The sequence below is a fragment of the Chionomys nivalis genome, chromosome 14 (assembly GCF_950005125.1).
Source record: "Chionomys nivalis chromosome 14, mChiNiv1.1, whole genome shotgun sequence".
NCBI lineage: Eukaryota > Metazoa > Chordata > Mammalia > Rodentia > Cricetidae > Chionomys > Chionomys nivalis.
In genome coordinates this window covers 36,000,224-36,020,396 of record NC_080099.1, presented here as the reverse complement: position 1 = coordinate 36,020,396, position 20,173 = coordinate 36,000,224, and the positions used below count along the sequence as shown (strand labels likewise).

The window sequence follows — 20,173 nt, the reverse complement described above, 5'->3', positions numbered from 1 at the left end:
AGTATGGGGGGGGGCATACAGCCCAGGGTTGCTTTATGCTCTCAACTTGATACAAACCTAGACACACCTGGGAGACTGTCTCTAATCACTCTGACCTATGGGCTTCTCTGTGAGGCGTTTTCTTAATTGGAAATTTATGTAGGAGGATCCTGCCCACTGGGGATGGTACCACCTCTAGGCAAGTGAGCCCAGGCTGTGTCAGGGTGGTAGAGCAAACTAGAGGAGGCAAGCCAATAAGCCATGTGCCTTATGGTTTCTGTGTCAACTTCCGGCCTTGGCTTCCTGCCTTGGCTTCCCTTGATGATAGACAATAATAAACTCTCCCTAAGTTGTTTTTGGACATGGTGTCTATCATAGCAACAGAAAGCCAACTAGGAAACCTTGCTGGAGGTTCTAGATGCAGTGGTTCTCAACCTTTCTAATGCTGGGATCCTTTAATACATGTCCTTATGCATGGTGTGGTGACCCCAACCATAAAATTATTCATTTTATTTATTTATGTGTTTGTTTGTTTGTTTTCAAGACAGGGTATCTCTACAAGCTTTGGAGCCTGTTCTGAAACTAGCTCTTGTAGACCAGGCTGACCTTAAACTCACAGAGATCCACCTGCCTCTGCCTCTCGAGTGCTGGGCATGCGCCACCACTGCCCGGCTCCATAAAATTATTTTATGGCCACCTCATAACTGTAATCTTGCTTCTGTTATGAATCATAAATATCTTATATGCGACCCCCAAAGGGGTCACAACCCACAGGTTGAGAGGGACATGTATTCTACAAAGGAGGGGACTAGGCTAATGCTTTCACAAGCATAAAAAAGAGATTTCCACAGAGGTACACCCCAGCAATACTCAGTGTTACAACCTCTCGGAGTCTATTAGTTCACGTGTCGTTCTTGTCTTTGTTTGTTATGAGATTTGGGCAGGTCTGAAAAGCCAGTTACACCGAAGATCTTTCCTGAAAGACCAGTTCCTTGCAACTGAGCAGATCGCACAGGTGAACTTTTGAAAGAAATTCTATGGTTTGGGGAGGTACATGGAAATCTCAGCAAAGTCAGATCAGAGCATACTAAAGTCTGGTGTGGGAGAGGAAACCATGCCCCACGATACAACCTTTTCCCATACCGTGGGGCTACAGCCAGCCGGCCCTCCACAGTCAGCCTGCTCTTCGCAAAGGGATGAGACAAGTAAGGGAAGCACGTGGGTACACACAGTGACATGGGAGAGAAATCTCTTAACCTATGTCCTTGTGATGCCTGAATGAAACCATATTCACACACCAAGACCTCTCTCTCTCTCTCCCTAGAAACCAATCCCTCCACTTTAACTCCCTTTCTTGATCATTCAGAAGGTACTGATGTGGGCAATCTTTCTGGTCCCTAACGTGTACCTTCACATTGAGTCTTCCTTAACCAGAGAAGGAGCCTGCCAGGCAACTCAGCTGACAGAAAGGGATGGCCCCTTGGGCTTCTTTGGTTCCTGATATCTAAATTGATTCAATTAAAAGCACTTGTAGGTATCTTGGTAGGATAACAGACCAAGGGAGAGCATAAAAACAACAACAAAAGCCAGGAAGACATTGGGCTTGCTTCCAATGCCACATAAACTCAATATAGAGATTTCCCCATGACTTAGACCACAAGGGGAAAGGTGTGGAATATAAGTCACACGGATTCGGAAAACATAGGGTCAGGATGGGAAAATATTCTTCTCGAGTTAACTATTTAATGGGAGCATATGAAGAGATTTTATAGAACTATGAAATTTTTGCAGTGTCTCTGGGTGCTTCTATGTGAGCGAGTCTAGGGCACAGCTTGGAAAAGGCTAGCACTATATTGTAAGTGCACGCAGAAATGCAATGCACTGTACCAACTAAACAATTCTTACCCTTGTCCTGGCACCCTAGACTCGACTCTGATCCCACTTGTTCCCCTAAATCAAGGAAGTATCATTTATTTTTTACATTTTATTGGGATTAAAGAGTTCCTATACAATGAGAGGGAGGCACAGCAGAGTTATCTCTCTAGTTATATGAACTTGCGTGATACAGTTTACTCTCTGGTCCTTAAATTTTCCACCTACAGACCAATGGGACCAGCTCTAGCAGATGGTTCCTATCACCTATTATATTGGGCAAACTACATTTACAAAGGTTAAGCAGAAGACTAAAGGCATGGTTTGTGGGTACTAAGGATTACTCTGGGTTCTGGTAAGGAGTGTGAATGCAAATGTCATGTTACAATAGTCTTCATGTTGTTTTTGAGTCTCTATCTGCCTGACTTGGGATGCAAGGCTCCAGTGTGTGGTCTCCAGGATGCTCACTATCAGAGAAGCCAGTTTCACCATTTCAGGGTTAAAAATAGCTGACTAAATAAATATTTGCACATACCTGGGTTTAGGGACGCGCTCGTCTGGAACCGGCGTCCAAGTAGAATCAGGAGACTTCTGTTCCTTGAACCTCCCAGTAAAAACATTGGCAATGTCAAGCATGTCATAGGCACAGACTGCAGACCCGGGGATGCTGCAATGACATTCCACACCAGGTGATACTCACATGACTGCTATTCATCCCCTTAGAAAACATACTCTGAAGAAACTCTGATCACAGGCAGGTGGGATTTAAAGTCCATACCCTGAACACTATAAATAAAGGGATCATAAGGGTAAAGAGACCAATCAAATTTGCATCAACAGTCTTAAAGAAGGCTCGCTAGTGCAGTAAACTCAAGGGGAAAAGCCCGTCATTTCTTCATCACCTCTTGAGCCCCCTTTGCTTGTGGGGGAGAATTAAGAGCTAATTAAAGAAATTCTGTAGCCGGGCGATGGTGGCGCACGCCTTTAATCCTAGCACTCGGGAGGCAGAGGCAGGTGGATCTCTGTGAGTTCGAGAACAGCCTGGTCTACAGAGCTAGTTCCAGGACAGGCTCCAAAGCCACAGAGAAACCCTGTCTCGAAAAACCAAAAAAAAGAAATTCTGTGAACCCCACAGAGAATAGGGCCCTGCCTTTAGTAACTAGGCCACAGTTTAGAATGGAGATAAAAAACAATCAATTCAGTAGTTGGAGAGATGGTTCAGAGGGTAAGAGCACTGGCTTCCAGAGGTCCCGAGTTCAATTCCCAGCAACCACATGGTGGCTCACAACCATCTGTAATAAGACCTGGTGCATTCCTTGCCAGCAGTGCATTGTATGCTTAACGAATAAATAAATTGATAAAAACAATCAATTCAGAGCAAGCCAGTGAGAGCTGTGCATGAGTCAGGACAAGGTTTCATGGCATAAGAACACCTCCACGGAGTTTTGATGGGTGGACATTGATCAGGCTGGAGGACTTTACAGAGAAAGAAAGGCACATTCCAGAACCAGGCCTCAGGTCTGGCAAGCTGTGTGACAAAAAAATGGGAGGAAACAGGCTGAGGAAAGAAGGGAGCCAGACCATGCTGGGGCTGGTGTGCTAGACCAAGGTGCTTGCTTGCTCTTTTTCCCCAGCGTAGAGAGGGACCCCTCAAGGATTGGCAGCAATCTGTTATAACCAAGCCTGCCTGTGTGAAGGAGGAGGAAGTGGAAAGGGATAGAATGATAGAATGAGAGTGAGTAAAGACCATGTGTAATTTAGGATGACAATGGTAAATACATTTGTAGACTGGCAAGTTAGGCTGTCTGATCTGACTGAACAAATAATATTTCTGACACCGCATAATCATAATAAGGTAATTTCAGGACCACTTAAAAATAAATGAGTTATCTATAATACGAGAACTCACTATGGTATTATAATCAAAAAGTAACCCAAACTTTTAATAAAACAAAACCCCAAACTAGAAATATATTTTTAAATCCCACTAACCCCTGCATTTCCATGTACCAAGGCAGCATGTTTCCCAAAAAGCCTAGATAGAAGGGATCTTAAATGTGAATATTCAAATCCTGAAATATTTTATATCTTCCCTGTTCTCAAGTCTAAAAATCCCTATAGATGATTAAAGCTTGCCTAAATCTAATCGAATACTTCTTGCTGCGATATAAGCTCCTACTTTCATTTATCTTCAGTGAGAAATCCTTGGCACTTGCCCTCCCTGTAATTGAGGAGTATGAGTTCATCTTTCAGCTCGCTCTCTTCTGGGCTCTACCCAATACCTGGGCATGTCTTTCTAGATGCTATCTTCCAGTCTTATCATTTTTCATGTCTGTCATCTAGGCACTCCTGAAGTTCATGAAAGTCCTCGTAAAAAGTCTAATCCTAAGTGTATTCTTAGAAGAGGATATTCCGTAAGGAAGCTCTAAAATCGGACATAGACATGAGAGAGTGGTGCATGCATTTAGAGCTTATGGTCAGGGGTTACACCCAGAGTTATGCTCATTTCCTTCAACAGTGCTGGGACTCTGAAACCTTATTGGCTTTACAGAGAGCTGGATGCCAGCGCAAGATGGTCATTCTGCTAGTCTATCATTTCCATGCATAGTCACCGTGTTGGGATCAATTATTAATGTGCCATTTAATTAATTAATATTTCTGATGAACTAAACATAAAATAGAGATGAAGCGACAGTATTTTTAGGGACAGTGTTTAGCGGCTTATGAGTCCTCACTAAAACCTTCCCAGCGGCACTTGTGCTGGGGTTGGGATCTGGGCCATGAACCAACTGCTTGAACCATTGGAGGTTTACATCCTCAAATGGGATGCTAACTCGAATCTTGGGTGGAACCCTTGGCAGGTTCCCCTCGCTCCTAAATTTCTCACTGTAGCAACTTCTCAATTTAGCAATTTAATAATGCCCAGTCATTTCTCTCTCTCTCACACACACACACACACACACACACACACACACACACACACACACACTCACACACTCCCAGTTCAGTCAGGGAAACACTACAAATGAAACAGGAATGCCAGATGACCTGTAAGAGATCAGAGAAAGATACTGAATTCCAAACCTGTCCCTTCTATCACTGACTATGTGATCCAGGCAATGGAATGTTTTAAGTTTTTTCTTCACGTGTGAAAAGAGAACAATAAAATTTGGTTTACCGAAAGGAATCACATGCAAAGTATTTAATGTCAGTCATATAAATAGAAGATATTGCCATAACATACTTCCCTAAAAACCTTAATTTAATAATGCTCACAAATTCTAATTAGTTCATTGATGAAAACTCAAAGTAATGCTTTTTATGTACAAATAGTGACGGCTGCCTTTCCATCAGTTGCAAATCTTTTCCCCAGGGAAAAGGGAGCTGGGAAGAATATATTAGGTCAACACAGCCAGGGCATGGTTACCTGTTATAAGGTGTGGAAAAGGTTGCCAAGACAACGTCACGGCCATTAATGCGAATCACATCTGTAACCGCCTGGAGTATATTGAAATAAAAATGGGAGTCTCCAGGCACTGAGCAGTTCAGGCGAGCCTTCAGGAAAGACGTCCACTGCTTCTCCAGGACTCTCTGAGACCCTCCCATGTCATTCTTACAAACCTGAGCCACCCTTGGGAAGACAACCTGCGGAGAAAGGCACACAGAGAAAATGAAATGCAGAAGATCTTAGAAGACTTTGCCTGCGTCAAACAAAAATGGAACAACAAGCCACTTAATTTAATAGTGCATTACTAAAATCAAAAACAAAAAAAAAAAAAAGAAAAAAGGAAAAACGTCAGCATAGAAACAGAATGTTTTAAAAGATAAGGCGATGGCATTTAATATGGAGCCATAAATCCTTCAGGGGATGAGCTCCCAGCCACATAAACTCATTTCCATACAGACTGCTTAGCTTTTATTTTCTCAGACAAAAGCACACTTTGTATGCGCCATCTCTGCCATCCCTACTGCCTGCCTCTGGGGTCTGAAATCTCATACTTGGAGTGTGAGTCCTTCTAACCATGCAAGCCACCCTGGTATTTTATTTGTGCCCTCTAACTCAGTGACCTTGATCTGCTGTCTGGTAAAAATAGCTGAAATAAACATCCTCTAACTGTAATCTTGCTTTCTACAATAAAACCAAGACTCAGTTTGCCTAAAGATACTGGGTATGGATTCTCTCTATGGAGTCACTCAATTAAAAGGGGAAATTGTACCTGGGAGCTACATCTCAAAACACTTCGAATTCCGTATGAAAGCAACCAAACATCTGTTAGTTAGATCTTCAGTGGAGATATTTAAGAGGTTCCCTGTAATTTGTTACTGTTCTGAAAAAGTGGCTTGGGCTTCCAGACAGCTTAGTCTGTCGCTTCTGCCCATCCTTAGTTGTATTGTTACTGGGTTCACAATTTGCATCTCAAGGTCATTTAAAAAAACACTGGTTGCAAAGACGGGTCTCCGAAAATGTCACAAAAGGAGAGCCAGGGACGCCCTCCCCTCTTACCTTCCCCATGGTGTTGTACTCTACCGCAATCTCTCTGAAGAAGAAGTAGATATAGTCTCCATAATCCAGTGCTTGGACAAAGTAGGGCTCTGTGAACGAACGGGCACTTTAATTGGAGATATGTCACATAGTGTTAAGAGAATTTTAATCAAGTGTAGCCAAAGACGTGTTATTAATTGAAAGTGTAGGGCTATTAGACATGTGGTTAACACTAACCAATTCTAATGGCTTCACAAGTGCCGGCGCTAGTGATTTCAGAAAGCACTTGAGCCTACAAATTACATCTTTCCCAAGCTTTGCCACGGAGGGTGAAGAATAAGTACGCTTTGCAAATCTCTGGAGTTTTATTTTCCACAGTGGAATGTCCGTATTGCCTAGAGTAGTTGGTGCACAATGCTCTGTCACCCTGACTCACACAGGCCTGGGAATGGCTGATTTCCTGTTCCCCACCACTTCATCCCCTGTTCCCTTTCATGAATGCTCTGTTCAGCTCTTTTCATGAGAGACTCTGGAATGAGAGTTTGGGGCAGGGAAAGATGAATGTTATGTATTCTATTGTCACGGCGCTGGTGGTTTTGCTAATACTCCAGAAGCTCACAGGAAGGGGAAAAGTGGAGGCAAATAAATCAGCAGAGGCAAAGGATGCAATTTACATGGTTTCGGCTGTCAGAAACCATTACCAAAATGAATCTACAGTCTGGTCCATCCAGACTCTAAATCTCTTATGCGTCGCTCCTCCCTCTCTTCATTTAATTGCTCACCTTTCAACCACTTGGAATCATGTTTGACGGTCCTGAGGGTAGGGCTGTCTCCAAGGCTCCTGTAAATGACTGCATCAATGGCCAGGAAGTCAGTTACTGTGGCAGAGTAGAGTTTTCCCTCTGAGGAGAAAAGGGAAAGAGTTGAACAGGGTACCAAACAAGGCAGGGACGGATGACAGTGAAGATGTCCCCTAGACTGCTCTCCTACATCAGGCAAATGAGATAGGACAACCGGGAAAAATTCAAGAAAAATGCTTGTCCAATGCTCACCATTTGAAATAGGAATCATGAGAAAGGAAACATTTTTCATTTTTAAAATTGCATGGCAATTTTTCCAAGCAACAGTGGCAGTGGCAGCTGCTCAGGGAACAGAGTAAATGAAATATGCTATTTGCTTCACTTGATTAGACGGATCTTGACTGAAATCTCAAGGCCAAGGACCCTTGGACGCTACTACTGCCGTCAAACCATGGCCAACTGGATTAGGAGGGAGCTGTGAGACATAATAAGAGAGCGATTTTATCAACAAAGGCTTTAAATCCATTCAGAAATATGGATGACCTGAGTCCGAGCTGAGTTTGATTGAGTAAGGGGAAGAGGGAGATTCATAGGCTACTTCTGTCCTGAGAGTCACAGTCCCTCTTTTCCTTAGTCATAAGAGTACAGGCTCACACTGTTGGGCCCAGCTTTTATTTTGAGTTCTGGGGATTCAAACTCAGGTCTTCATGCTAGGATGGCAAGCATTTTACCCATAGAGCTACCTCTTTAAGTGTCTTCGATCCATTTTTAATGAATTTTATGGTTCCATTAATTATATTCAAAGAAACTTACATATGACATAGTGCATATTAAGTTTTTCCATATGTAAAATCTGTGGCCGATAGTTAAGTAAAAAACCTTGAATAAACATCTTTTTAGAAAAAATTTTTTTAGATGCATTTATTTTATGTGCATGAGTATTTTGTTAGCATGTAGATATGTACATCATGTACACACATGGTGACCAGGGATGTCAAAGAAAAGAATGCGTAGGATCTCAGGGAACTGGAGTTAACGATGGTTGTAGACACCACAGGGGTGCTGGGAAGCAAACCCAGGTCCTCCGAAAAACAGCGAGTGCTCTTAACCTCTGAGCCATTTCCTGCTTGCACCATATCCTGCCTTTGTTGGCAAAAATGGCATTTACTTCTAACAAGGCTCATCCATTAGCAAATACTTAGTTTTTATAAGATGTCAAACGTTCCAGTGAAAAATGACCCAATATCCCTCCTGCTTGGATAAGGAAATGTGCCTTTTTCCTTGTAGCTGTTGGAAGCGAGGCAGCCGTCAGAAACAGTCAGTCCCCTTTCTAGTTCAGAAGTCCTCTCTTTAGATTCCGTTTAACACCAAGTCTTCCCCTGGCCTTGTTGTTGACAGTGCAGGGATGCTTCTGCCTGTGCTGTGCTGGGACCTTCCTGTTTCTGCACTCTGACCCCGTGGACCAACCCCAAATGGGAGACACTGAGAAGGAGCTGGGAATTAACTGCTTCATAACCAAAGCCCAAGAGTCCCCACGCCAGTTAGGCTCTGCCAGGTTTTTGCTGTCATGATGGCAAGGACAGCTGACGGTGTGACTACATCCTAGAACAACGAATCCCTTTTACACCCAACACATCTCTCTGCATCCTCTTCCACATATACAGCTGACAATGAATTCCTAAACAAACTTCCCAACTAAAACATGCTCATATGCAAAAATCCCACGAAACTGGAAAACGATGGCCTACTAGCTACTTCTCTACAGCCTGTTCAGCAGGAACAGGGGCTCCCATAGGCGATCAGTAACTCAGCACTATGGACGTTTGGTCAGAGGTATGCACATAGTTGAATCCGATCAATGGCATTTGAGAAGGCTGCTGCTCTAGCGCTGTGAAGAAGCTTCCAGAAACATCCTTTTACTTCTCCCTTTTTGTTCTATATGTAAACAAGAAGACCTGCAGCCTTTGAGACTGGGAGAACAGCCATCCCACGAAGAAGGAAATGAAGAGCAGGGAAATGGCCATGAGAGACATGCCATAAATACTGTCAACCTGACCTCCAGCGTTAGATCCTCATTGGTGGTTCTAGTATCTAAGCCCAAACTTCCCATTCACCCATGCGGTATTTGTGCCATCATCCTTTCACGAAGGCACAAAAGCCTGTGGGAGTGGGGCAGAGACCTCTTTTGAGAACCAAAACTACAATTCCCAACCTAATTTCAAATGGAAGAGGCATTCTTAATTACAGTATTCACCAGAGAATCCGTACAACTGTGACTCCACAGATCCTTCCAAACAGATTCTCCGCCACAGGCTGAAAGATGCAAAGCCAAACTGAATGAGGAGAAATCAGGTCACCTACCTGCGAACAGGGCGATGTTGGCATGTTTGGCATCATAAGGGCATCTGGCCATTCCGCTAAATTCATCCCCGAAAGTTTCCAAAGTATCGATCTAAATAAAATAATGGAATTACTACCAGTTACTGACAACAATAACAGAAACCGATATTTAAAAGTAATTTATAGGCACCTTGCAAATGCATCCTTGTAAATACCCACTGAAGTAAATCTATTAGTTTCAGATAAGAAAAGGAGGCTTTGAGAGACGATTTACTTGATTAAGACTCTGTAATTAAGGTAGTGTTAAATTTGACTGTGTCTGATTGGCTCTTAACCCATTACAATAGACAGATTTCCATACTCTCATGGAATGGTCAATAAATAAGCATTTTAGACTAAGGCATTTCTAAGGTAATTGCCGGGAAAATCTACCTGCCCCGATTATCTCATGAGTCGTGAACTCTAGAGAGAATGAACTGCATTTCTGGATTTGTTTTGCCTGATGAATCCTTCCTTTGTGGATTAAATCCCAGTAGGAGACACTGGAATTTTTTCTCCAGTTGGTTAGCGGAACAGTGTGGCATCAGCCAAGATGAAAAAACATGCTAGCTAGCAAAACTCAGATGGCCTCAGCACCTACGTCAGTCCAGTTTCAGAATGAGCTGCAGAGAAGCAGAGGCCCCAAAGGTGAGGGGCCTATGTAGGTCAAAGGCAGTGAGAGGAGGGGCTGCTACCTGCTGATGCCTGAGCCCAGCCTGGCTCTAGCTCCTTTACACTAAAGAATAGGAGGTTAGAGCCAAGGTGCTTGTGAGTTATATTTGGCTCTATTAGTATGGAGAGATAAAGGCAGAGACAGAGGCAAAGGGAAAATGAGGAGAAAGAGAAGAAACTGAACACCGATTTTAAGTTCTTATACAAAATCCTGGATTTCTTCTTTCTTTTGAACAGTACTCAATGCATGTCCTTCTTACTCATGTGGCTATTACTCAACTGTTACAGGTAACACACACTCACTAGGCCCACAGGCATTTGTGGATTGGCAAAGGCTCCCCACTTGTCTAATAAATGCCATTGCTCTTTCCTCCGGAGCACACTACGGCACATTGCCCCGCCTCCCTGTACTCTGATGCAGCGGTGTGACCGTGTTCTGGCCAAGGACATGTGAGGATCAGCCACCTTGGTCCTTTCTGCTTCCCCTTGGCATATTACGGAGGATGGCCAAACCCTCAGAGAGGGCAAAGTTAGCCTCGGGAAAGACTCAGATCTTCTCAACCCCTCCGTAGAATAGACACATCTCCCTGACCGCACTTGGCTGTGAGGAAGGCACAGAGTACACCTGTCACATGACTCAGAGGTTAGTGCATCTTCACCGATGTTAATCTGGAGCCTGCTGTCTGCTCCCTCATTTCTTAGTAGGTAAGAACTCAACCCCAAGTTCAAAAATTGATCTCATTAACATTGCTCTTGTCACAGCCATTTCTAGCCTCCTCTTAGGTTAAACATAGTTTGACCGCTGATCTGAGGACGAAGAGAAGATAAACCTAAAATAGTGCACCAAGCTGCCCAAATCAAGGCACTTGAAGTCACTGGTCAAGAGTAGAAGCTGAGGATGTGACAGGCATTGTGCTATCCTGTCATTTGTACCTTCTGCTCTAATGTCTCCACTGAACATGACAGAACTTTCTTCTTTGAGGTGGCCCCTGTATTAAGTTATCCTGTGTTTATGCACTGCATTTGTAAATCCCACAAAACAGCAGTGTTTAAAATGTAATCATTTGGGGGGTAAGAAAGTCAAGTCAGAGGTATCCTTTAAAACAATGTATTCTCCCTTGCCAGAACATTCCTCACAAGGCTCTTTTTCAGATACTTTATCCCAACAAGAGCTTTCCGTTGAACTGCATAGACTGTGTGGTCTGTGGGTCTGGCAGGTACTCAGCAATGAACACATCACACAAAGGAAATGACTTATTCTAAGCAGGGCCCGCTCTAACCCTAACATCAAGAGGGATGCGGGACCTTCTCCTAAATGAGTGGCTGTAGCTACAACGGAGTCAAAGTGGAAAGCTTACAAGTACTGTGTCGATTTGTGTCTTTGGGAAGGCCTAGAGGCTAAACAAATAAATAAATACCACAGTGAAATACCTCTGTCCATGACATAAGAACTAATCCTTGCGGTCACAGAAATCTTTGAATGAAACCACAGCTCCTTGGAAATCAAATCCCCATAGAAGACAAGTAGAGATATAAAGAACCTGCCTAACTTTTATGGAAAGTTCAGGTGGTCTGCAGCTCCAAAGGAGGAAGTAGAGCTTTGGGAAAAGTGAAAAGCCCTCAAGTTCTTCCCCACCTAATTTTGTTGGGGTCTAAAATCTTTCTAACACATTCAACTTTATTTTAAAACAACAACAGAAAATGTATAACTTAGGATGTGGTGAGGAGGTAAAGACCGAGTGGCTGCCGAGTTACTCTAATAACACCGCCACTTGCTTCTCTGCTAGGAAGAAACTGGAGCCTCATGGTGGAAAGGCAGTCAGTCATTGGTTTGCTTTGAGTCTTTGGTCCTGATCTGTTCATAAAAAGCATGGAAAAGAGCGGCTGTTGCCTCCCTCTAACACAGGGGTTCTCAACCTTCCTAATGTTGTGACTCTTGAAGACAGTTTCTCATGTTGTGGTGACTCCCCCTCAACTATAAAATTATTTTCATTGCTACCGCATAACTGCAATTTTACTACTGTTATGAACTGCAATATAAATATCTGTATTTTCTGAGCGTCTCAGGTCACCTCTGTGAAAGGGTTATTTGATCCCAAAGGGGTCGCAACCCACAGATTGAGAACCACTGCTGTAGCATAGCACATCACACTGTGCCCCAAGTCTAACAGAACAATGCAGTGCTGGGCACTGAGGCAGGATGAGAGTGAACACCATCCTTGTGTGTAGCTTTGGAGAGCACCAGACTGCTGGTCATGTCATCGTGGGCGTGGCTGCAAGTGAGAGGCGGACAGCATTGCTATAGGTGAGGGACTGTGGGAAAAGGAATGCACACAGGTGGAATGCGCTAGAACACTCTTAGCCTGTGTGTTACAGTGCCAGGAAAACCTGTAACTTCTCACCAAAGGCAGCTTTCAATTCCTTTGAATGTGTTAGAAGCCTTCGTCTTAATGAGTCCTAAACAATGACAAATGGGGATGGAATATCAAGTGGTAGAGTTAAAGCTGAAATAGCAGCTGGAAGCTCTTACTAGAGTAAATATGGGCTAGATGGACTATAGTCGTTAAAAACAGGTCATATCTACTTTAATCCCAGCTCTTTCCTTTCAAAATAGACTTTCCTGTACGACTCTTCCTTTTATCTTAGTGGTTGTATTTTGGGCAGTACCTCTTCTTGTTTCACCCTAATCTTGTTCACCCTGCTGAAACTAGTTTCCAAGCACAAGGTGGAAGATGAAACAAAGACCTTCTTTTCAACCTTTCTGGCCAAGAAGAGGCCTGAGTTGGGAGGTCTTTTCCGGGTGAGCCTGAGGGTTGACACCAGTCCACCATGGCTTCTCACATCCTCCATGCCACTGAGGTATCGCTTTGTGAGGACAAAACCCAACCTATTTCTCTCCACACAGCTCCTGAAAGAAATCTCCCATCCATTGTCTTGCTGGATGTGTCTACTCGTGCTATATGGGTATTTCCTGTTGTCCTTGTTGGGTTTTCTGTCAACTTGACAGAAACTAGAGCCATCTGAGAAGAGGGAACCTCAACTGAGAAAATGCTTCTGTAAGATTAACCTGTAGGAAAGACTATGGAGGCATTTTCTTGATTAATAATTGATATGGGACGGGAGGGAGCTCATTGTGGGTGGTGCCACCCCTGGGCAGGTGGTCCTGAATTGAAAATGAAATCAGACTGAGCAAGCCACGGGGAGCAAGTAAATAAGGAGCTTTCCTCCATGGCCTCTGCTTCAGGTCCCACCACGAGGTTCCTGCATTAAGTTCCTGTTTTACCTTCCCTCATTGATGGACTATTACCTGGAATTGTAAGCCTGAATAAAATCTTTCCTCCCCAAGTTGCTTTTGGTCATGGTGTTCTACCACTTAATAGAAGCACTAAAACACCTGCATGGTACCACCCAGAAACCGCAACGTAGAACTCCCACCTCCCAGTGCCCTGTGAATCCTCTATTCCATCCAGACTGGAGGCGGCCGCATTACCCGCTCTCTCTTCAAGAGAGAGTGTAGGAGGCTTTAGACACCCAACTCTCTTTCCCTCCTTGTTGTGTGTCTCATCAATTACTAAGCCTCCCAGGGTTATTGTTTTTCTTGAATCTATTCTCTTTCCTTCTTTCCTGGGACAGCCTACGTTTTCAGTTTCTTGTCATTGTCCCTTGTCACTTCAGGGACCAACACTTCAGAGCTAGATGAAGTTGCCCAAGCTCAGTAGGCTGTTTCTCGTGCCGAGTCTCTGCTTGTACTACTCTCAGTACCCAGAATGCCCTCAGCATTCAATTGGCTGACTTCCTACCACCCTTAAGACAAAGGTGCGGGCTTGGGAGGCACTGTTCAGATTCTGAGTCATCATAAACGTGTTTCATGCCCTTGGCAGAGTCTCCATGTGGTGTTAACGCTCCAGCTAGGAGACCAGAAGGTGGGGACTTTTTTAGAAGAGTCTCAGCTGCCTGCTTCTTACACTTCAACCCCTTTATCTCAGGTGACGATAAAGACGACTGTGCTGTGCTTCCTCAACTAATCATGCCATTTGACCGAAGTGCCAACTCCATGGATACATAGCATTTCTCCTGGGGCTTGGCCTTCCTAGTAGCCAACACTTCTCTGCCTCTACAGTCTCAGTGCTTGGCTACTATAGAAAACATCAACATATGTTTCCTGAGGAAAAACTGTGGCACAAAGAAAAGCTAACAGAGGCAGAGCCAAGATGCGAGAGCTCTGGCCCTTCTGCTCCAGCAACTCAGGGGCTCCCAGTTTCCTCAACTGTAAACTACCCCCCCAACTTGATTTCCTGAGTCTTTGAGGCCAATCCTTTCTTTTTTTTTTTTTTTTCTTTCCTTTTCCTCTTCTTGTATACAGGCCAAATCAAGTAAGGCCATGGCCAAGTGAGCTGGTACAAAATGGAATTACATTCCTCTCTTGAAAAATCTTACAATGCGGGAGTTTATGGTTTCAAGCAGCATGCTTTGGCAATATCTTTTACAATAGGAATTCCTTACCAATTAAGTGAGCTTTGGTCCTCACAGAGGTAATGCAGGAATGGCAGGGACAAAGAGCAGAAGAGAGGACATGCACATATGTGGTAAGTATGCAGTCTCCCGAACAATAAAGAAAAGAGACTTCTAGAAAACACCTTCACCTGAGAGGCTCTTTAAAGGTGTGTCAGTCAATGCTGAACAAACAGAAAGCTTAGGAGCCTGATCAGGAACACCTTCTTTTAGCAATACACCAAGCTGGGTAAGCGAAGGGAACCCGTAAGGCATTGAGTTACCTCTTTGATGGCTGCAGGTACGGTGACAGTACATTACGAAATACCTCCTGGCAGTGTGCTTACCGTCGGACAGACAGATGACATTTACCTTGTAGTTTCTGCAGGAAGGGTTGAAGGCATTGGTTCCACAGACGAACAGGGTATCGTCGTTCTTCTTGAGGAGAACTTTAATGAAATTGTGACATTCATCCTGAAACAAGATTCAAACCGGTCTGAACAGAATCCATGCAGCACAAAAGTCCATTCATCCCCGTAGACCGTGATCCGACAAGAGCAGGATCGAGCGTGGAGAGGAGCGTGTGTAAAAATACAGAGCCAGACCGCCCCCCAGTCACATGGTCAAGTTGTTGCTGATGTCAACCAAGAGAGGACGTCCATGAGTTGATTCAACAGTAAATACAAACGTGGTAGAGAATGGTAACTATGCTTCTTTCATTTCACAGAAGAAAGGGGGATTAAATGCAGCAACCCTTTATTGTAGTAATTTTAATGCCAGATATTCTAGGGTTTCTTAAAGACACCTCTATGTTGTCCTTTGACCAAAGGCCCAGAAGCCTATGAGTCTGTTGTGTTTCACAGGAGTGCTTCCACAGGCCGGAGGTGTGCCCTGGCCTGCAAGGTGGGTTCCTGGGACAGATCACTCAGGAGGCTCAGGAGACCAGCTCTGAGTCAGTAATCCCTACTGGGCCTGAGGAGGAGCCCTCAGTGCAGCCCCGGCAGCTGTTGTAATATTTCATCACATTAAGAGCAAACTATTTTTGCAAATTAAAGCTTTCAATAAGTTGATGGAAAAAGCAATTACTGGGGAAAAGGGAATACCAAGATGCATTCAAATCATAGTCTACGGCTGGAGATAACCGTCAAACACGTAACTTGAAGCGGCAGCCGCAGGAGAAATGAAAATTGCCTACCTTATGTTTTCCCTTCATCCTGCACGTATCTACATCAGCCTGTCTAGATTTCCATGTCAGTTTCTGCAGGGATCAAGAAAGAAATCAATTAGAGCCCAGAGGTTGTTGCATTTGATTTTAGAAGTAAAAGTTCCCTCGGGGCAACTAGAGACTGAACATATATTTAAGGAAAGCTTTCTACACCCTTTCCACACATGATTCATTCACCAGACAACAAATATTAGAGACGAAAACTTTTTTTGCTTGATTTTGACTTATCTGTTCATTAAACGACAGGAGGGACCGCGTTAGGAGATGAGGAGAAAGGAGAAGCGTGAGGATTTCATATAAAATATCCAAAGGAAACTTGCAAAGTTGTGCTCATTTGGGTAAAATATGTGTCACTGACATTTTTGTTCAGTTCATCAATCAGTGTTTGCAAAAAAAAAAGACCTTTCCCTGAAAATATGGAAATCATTTTCTTAAACATAAAGTGGACATTCACTGCGGGCAGGCAGCAATTTAATTCAGGTTGTGCTCCTTCATATAAATTCATGGGTTGAGAGTCTCCGACTTGTACTGCAGAGTTTTATTAACTAGAATATCCCATGCGGAGCCATGAGAAAAGCTTGCGTTCGGCTTTATGTACGTCTAGATGATGATTCAAGTCTAGAACCTCACCAGCCAAGTAATGTCCAAGCTGCATGGCGTAGATGCACTAATGCTGGGACAGTTTTTAATATGTTTGGGGGACAGAGTTTTACTTACAAAAATTGATATTTTCTTGGATAGACGTGGCAATATTTTATTAAAGGATTTTACAAATTATACAAAATCCCAAATGTCTACCCACACACTGATGAACTATGTGTTTTGAAATGTGAATAAACTCTAAATCAGGCTTTACGAAAGGTGTGCTGGCATCGGCCCTACTGACCCAACCATTGCATTTAAGGTACGTATTCCCTAAGGACCCCCATTTTAGAAAAATGGGTTTAAAAACAACTTACTTTGCTACAATAAATTTCTTCTGTGTGGGAGGTGTCTATATCAACAGTATAAATATGGTCCCTGTAAAAGAGAAGTTAATACAAAGTCAAACACAAGAGTTAAACCAACACATTTTCTACGGAATAAATTTATTATGTTTGAAGCAGATAAGCCCATGACCATATTAGTTAAAACAAAACCAAACAACAACAACAAAAAAGCTATCAACCAGGTTGTGGTGGTGTATGCCTTTAATCCTAGCACTCAGGAGGTAGAGGCAGGCAGATCTCTGCGTTCAGGGTCAGCCTAGTCTACAGAGTGGGCTCCAAGACAGTCAGAGCTACACAGAGAAACCCTGTCACAAAAGCAAGATATCCACATGCTAGAAAAAAGAAAGAATTTAGCGTAAGAGATTATCTTGAACCACATTTGGTCCTTATGATTTATCATGGCATTGAGTTGATACACAGAAGCTTTCGGCAGCTATTCTCCTAATCTCAGAACTACAGAGCCATATATATACACAGAGCTCTGCCGGGAGGGCCTGGAGATTAACCTGGTCCAGAGGCTGGAGCGTAGCTGGGTTCACGTTGGCTCTCAGTATCTTCAAACCCATGCACAAGTTGCTTGGTATTCAACGTGCTACATTTGATAATTTGAAAGACAAGATGGAAGGAAGGTAAAATTATTTCCAGAACTGTCCTTCCGTTCACAAGACCACATTAAATTACAGTACAAATGTACTCAAACTGAGGTTGACACTTCGTGTTTCTGCTCAGTTGTTTTTGTTCGGGGTTTGGTTGTCTTTACAGTTTTTTTGCTGCCAATCTCCCCTTGGAAGGGGAGCCACAGAATCGGCAGCTCAGGTGTGGGGCTATATTTAAACCTCCCTCTGTGTGAGCAGAGTACAAGGGTCTTTTTGTCTGGAATTCCGAAGAAAGAGAAGAAAAGAAACACACTCAATGGAGGAGGTGGGGGGCTGGTGGGGGTAAATCCAAACAGCTCATTTTCCCTTGAAATAACATTGACTTTTTCTAAAACGCAGGAAGTCCTGGGGCTGGAAAATTATCCACAGCTTTAAGCCAGGACCTCAGGGCTCCTGTGCAGACTTTCAAACCTCCTCATTAATTAGAAAGAAACAGGGGCTGGCTGGGGGAGAGGAAAAGAAAGCAATTATTTGTAAGACTCATATATAATACGTGTGTATACATTCAAATATGCACCTATACATATAGATTCCATTTCTGACGACTCTATTTACTTTGCTTTCGGAGAAAACACAACAGAGAAAAATCAAAATGGTTCCTCACATGGAAATCAACGGCGAAAGCAGGGGTGTTGGCTTACAGATTCCCGTGCCTGCTTCTGAGCCAGGCATAAGCTTGTGTGTGAGAAAAGGCATGTGTTTGTGTCAGGGTAGTGAAGGGGGGAGCGAGGAGCCCGCTTTACCAACAGCTGGCCTGGGCAGCTTCTCCAACTTCAGTAGGGTGCCAGCATCACTCTGCCCTTTAATTTCGAGGCCGTTTATTGCATTCGTTTATTACTTGCTTGACTTTATGATGGTGCTGCGGCCTGGCCACATTATTAGCCTGGAATTGCCTGTGACATTGGTATTGGGCTTGAAATGAGTGGGAGAAGCGTTTCCTTGCCCCCTTTCCCTTCAAAACTTAAGTAGAAGCTGAATATATGAATTGTAAATTAACCACTGATTAATATGCACTGGCAGCTCCTCAGAAAGCTCTCAGATTGCCCCCTTTTGGCATGGTCTGTTTATGTTAATTAGCAGTTTAGAGATTAAAAAGAAAGAAGAATTTACAAAGTGGATAATAATAAGAAAGAATTGGAAGGCGTTCTTGCCACCAAACCCCATCAGTCCTCAGGGTTCTGGATGGGACTTGGCTTTCGATCGCTGACACCAATTGTCTTGGAGAACTGGGAAGCCTTTTAAAAACAATTCCATGAGTGAAATCTCCTTCTGGACAGAGGCAATCTTTTTCAATATCCCAAAGACCACACGGCCCCAGTGGATAGAAGTGGTGCTTTATGGTCAACTATAATCCAGGGCAGAGGAGCATTTCCAGATGCCCGTGCACATCCCAGTACTCACAGGATGTTCTTGCACGTGAATGTAGCGATTTGAACGCAAAGTCACTTAATCCTAGGACTTCCTCGTTCCCAGCCCATTGAACACCACTGAGCATGGCCACGGCTTGAGCCTCAGGGAAGGACTCAACTTTAAATCCTGCTAACGTGCTACCCAGGAACCTGGATGTCTCAGGGTAGTGTTGGGGAATGTGATATTAAAAGGTGAGGCCCTAAAGACAGCGACAACAGAACTCCTTTCGGAATTTTTCAGAGCGCGCGTACAGAAGGGAAGTGGCTGGGTGTGGAGTTATGCAGCACGTCCATGTAAGGGTGCTGTACACTTGAACTTCAAAGAATGACAAGTCTGTTCCGTGGCTTTGGGAAGGGGCACACTCCTTTTTCCTTTCTGTTTCCTCTTCTCCCTTTCCTCGAGGTACAGAGTTCAGATGAAACTGCCTTGGTTTTAATGAGCTGGAATAATGAATGCTTCTTCCACGAGGCAACACCTGGCTTCTAACGCAACAGCTGCCCCAGGCCCACAGCCCACACCTATGCTAAATCACTGGCTACAAGGGCTGCCTGCTACAACCATTTCTGTTCCCAGTGACTCCATTGTGAAGAAAACATGACAGGAGCTACCCAAGCCGACCTAGTCCTCACAGGTTCGATGTTTGACTGTTTGTTTGGATCAGCCTTTTTTACATTGTCATATAAACGTAACTTTGCTTTACAACATGGAGGAGATTAATAAGGGTACCAAAGAAGGAACTGCCATGCTTCCAGAGAGGAGGATGCTGAGCCCTCACTGGAATGTCCTGAAATGAATACCCACAAAGGCCGCTCTCGGGCAACAGTTATAAGTTATTAATTCATGACAAAGACTTTCATTTCCCGGTGGGCAGCACAGGGCAGGGAGAGAGTGGCTATGTGGCCATCCCAAGCACTGTAGCCTTCACTGGGGTCACTTAATCCCCATCTTGAACTCCTTCTACTGGAAGTGGGGAAGGCAGCTGTTCTCTCTTAAGCCTGTTTCTGGGATCCAGCAAATTAACATTAATGAAGTTACGACTATGTCTTTTACTTATACAGACATACCAGCATGAATAGCATCTGTGAAGGCTTCTCTTGGTTGTTGTTGCTTCCTGTGGTCAAGTGTGTGCTGGGCTTGGGACATTTCCATCACACTCAAGGCTTTTCACTTTACATTACGGAGATTGTCACCCATATCTAAACTTCCAAGGAATCTGG

At 43.8% G+C, this 20,173-nt stretch overlaps 1 protein-coding gene across 3 annotated transcripts in view; it reads right to left on the bottom strand.

Annotated features, from left to right (window-relative positions):
- Sema6a (semaphorin 6A) overlaps positions 1-20,173 on the bottom strand; it is a 123,877-nt gene that overhangs the window by 37,441 nt on the left and 66,263 nt on the right. For all 3 annotated transcript variants that reach the window (XM_057788691.1, XM_057788692.1, XM_057788693.1), the window contains exons 4-11: positions 16,861-16,921; positions 15,872-15,934; positions 15,049-15,150; positions 9,496-9,586; positions 7,117-7,236; positions 6,356-6,444; positions 5,279-5,496; positions 2,387-2,518 (exon numbers count right to left, since the gene is read on the bottom strand). In XM_057788691.1, coding sequence (XP_057644674.1) covers positions 2,387-2,518; positions 5,279-5,496; positions 6,356-6,444; positions 7,117-7,236; positions 9,496-9,586; positions 15,049-15,150; positions 15,872-15,934; positions 16,861-16,921 — 876 coding nt within the window. The remainder of the gene's footprint in view (positions 1-2,386; positions 2,519-5,278; positions 5,497-6,355; positions 6,445-7,116; positions 7,237-9,495; positions 9,587-15,048; positions 15,151-15,871; positions 15,935-16,860; positions 16,922-20,173) is intronic.